Source organism: Carlito syrichta, unplaced genomic scaffold (assembly GCF_000164805.1).
Source record: "Carlito syrichta isolate Samal-C Ts95f unplaced genomic scaffold, Tarsius_syrichta-2.0.1 Scaffold294773, whole genome shotgun sequence".
Lineage (NCBI taxonomy): Eukaryota > Metazoa > Chordata > Mammalia > Primates > Tarsiidae > Carlito > Carlito syrichta.
The window spans coordinates 40,638-43,160 of record NW_007238869.1 but is presented as its reverse complement, the minus strand read 5'-3'; the positions used below and the strand labels follow the sequence as shown (position 1 = coordinate 43,160).

The window sequence follows — 2,523 nt, the reverse complement described above, 5'->3', positions numbered from 1 at the left end:
GTCTCCCTCTTATTAAATGCTGCACAGTATTCAGCTTGTGGTTTTTCATTGTTTGGATTTCAGAATAGAAATTTACCATACTTGGGTTCTTCTAAATTAAAGTCAAAAAGTAATTTGAAATGTCAGTTTGTAATGTGGATAAAACCATTGCAAATTATGTATATCAATAAAAAAGTTAGTGTTTGAAAACTACTGACTTACTGAAATCCAATAAAGTACAAAAGTTGAATATGGTGAAAAATTTTTTTATTGCCTTTTATTTTCAACAATGATTACTTTAACTTAAAAAAAAAGCCTTTATTAACTAATGGTTACTGAAAAGCCAAACCTTTCCAGCCCACTTCATATTCTCGTTCAACCATTTCAGAGCAGAACAATGTTCCAAACTATAAACCTGTTCCTTATTAACATTGATGGTCATGTGCTTAATGAAAAGCTTTGGATCTGATATACGAGCAGCCATAATTAATCTTTCTACTGCAGCTTGATAATCGTCCTTGCTCCGAGATTTGTTTTCTTCACACCTATAAAGTGAACACGTCACAAAGTCAGAAACTCTAAAAAGGAGCTCTATGATTTCTTCAAAAGATAGTTATTTGCACTTATTGGTACTAAGCTATAATAGTCTTTTTACCATATTCTTTTAAATGTGGCTTTTGGCCGGGCTCGGTGGCTCAGCCTGTAATCCCAGTGCTTTGGGAGGCCTAGGTGAGTGGATTGCCTGAGTCCGCGGGTTTGAGACCCGCCTGGGCAACTTTACATTACCCTTAGGAAATGATGCCATTTCCTTTGGTGTATCTTAGAATACTACATGATTTTTCAGAGGGCCCAGAAGCAAGTTCTGCAAGTTCTGCAAATTCAAACTTTTTTTGAGCATGATCCACAGTAAGAAAAACATTTTATATTATGATCTGGAATACATCTTCACATTTTAAAAAATTGAAGTAAAGTTTCAATTTTTAAAAATGAATGTTGGCTGCAATACCACCACAAATTGATTTCACCACACAAATAGGCTGCAACTCACAGTTTGAGAAACAATGGCCTAGAACACAGCTAATTACCTATATCTTTGTATTTTCAAAGCTGCATATGTGCATAATAATAATGCATATGCATATTTATTATAATAATATGCATAATAATGCATAAAAGAATATTGAATGTAATCAAGCTTAGGATTAACATTCACATGTTAGTTTTACCTTGGCTATTTTTAGTTACAAGCAAATATTTAACATGTAGCTAATTTTTGGTAACAAATTGTACAGCCATATGCCATAATTAAGTTTCTGGTTATTTTCTTCAGTCTTGATTTAAGGTACTTCACTAAGTGCTAGAATTTACTTTTCTAATAACTCTTCTATCAGCTCCATCTGCCATCGATTGTGACTGCATTTACTAGCATAAAATTCACATCTTATGCCAGTTTTTCTCTGAAGTAGGGAGTGAGAAGTACTTAGAATAAAAATGTGGCTATAATACCAGGCATAACTTTTTCTTTGTGTTCACTGCTTCCTGCTCTTAGTACCTATAGGGCCCAGAAGCAAGTTCTGCAAATTCTGAGTATGAGCTATATGCATGGTTCACAGAGTGATGGAAGTGAGGACTTGCACTTGAAATAGGAACCTGTATCACAGAGAGGAAATACTGCTCAGGCACCTTCTAGTACATTCTAGCTTAGAAAGGGTGCCCGGAATCTGGTTGACTGGGTAGATGCCTACTATGTGCAGATTTAAAAAGTCTACATATGAATAAAATTCTCTCACAGAGGCTAATATAACAACGCAGGGCTCAATATGATGATAACAGAGGAAACACTGACCTGGACAAAATCAAAGATCTAGGTATGTCACTAGTTATGCACTATGGTTACAAATACTCTCAAAATTAAACAACGAATAATAAGATTGCCTATGTGTGGGGAAGGGAAAGCTATGAGTACACCAAACACTTGTTAAGATGATGGGAAGCCCAGATGCCTCATCAACTGTTGTGCACACTGGTAAATAAGGAAGCTCTCAAAAAAGAACTAAGAGAAAAAAGGCTAATTTTAATGAGGTTTTAAAATAAGGTGGAACTTAAATTATTTTCTAATTCGACTCTTCTAAAGTTTTGGCTGAACTAAAAGACTTACCTATAACAAATAGAAGAGAGCAGAAGTGAGAGCATGTGACTTTGGGATATTAGGTTGCTGATGGCATTCTCCCTGGGTCTCTTGGATTTCTGGAAGTTTTCTGTGACTATCTCTTACTCCAAATTACAAGGATGTTTTATGTTTCATATAGTGAACAACCTTGAAAGATTGTTTTTTTTCTTTTGGAGCAAAGGTCAGGTTTGCTTACAACCTTAGAAGATGCAGTTAGTATCTCCCTGGAGCACAAAGGACAGATGTACTTATTACCCATTATAAGATATTTGGGTTCCAGGCCGGGCTCGGTGGCTTAACCTGTAATCCCATGCTTTGGGAGGCCGAGGTGAGTGAATTGCCTGAGCCCACGGGTTTGAAACCCGCCTGGGCAA

General features: G+C 36.1%; 1 protein-coding gene across 1 annotated transcript in view; it reads right to left on the bottom strand.

Annotated features, from left to right (window-relative positions):
- Positions 1–229: 229 nt before the first annotated feature.
- Positions 230–2,523, bottom strand: part of LOC103256718 (testis- and ovary-specific PAZ domain-containing protein 1-like) — a 4,277-nt gene continuing 1,983 nt past the window's right edge. The window contains exon 2 of the mRNA XM_008054490.1: positions 230–524. Within this exon, the coding sequence (XP_008052681.1) occupies positions 305–524 (220 nt within the window). The 3' untranslated portion in view covers positions 230–304. The remainder of the gene's footprint in view (positions 525–2,523) is intronic.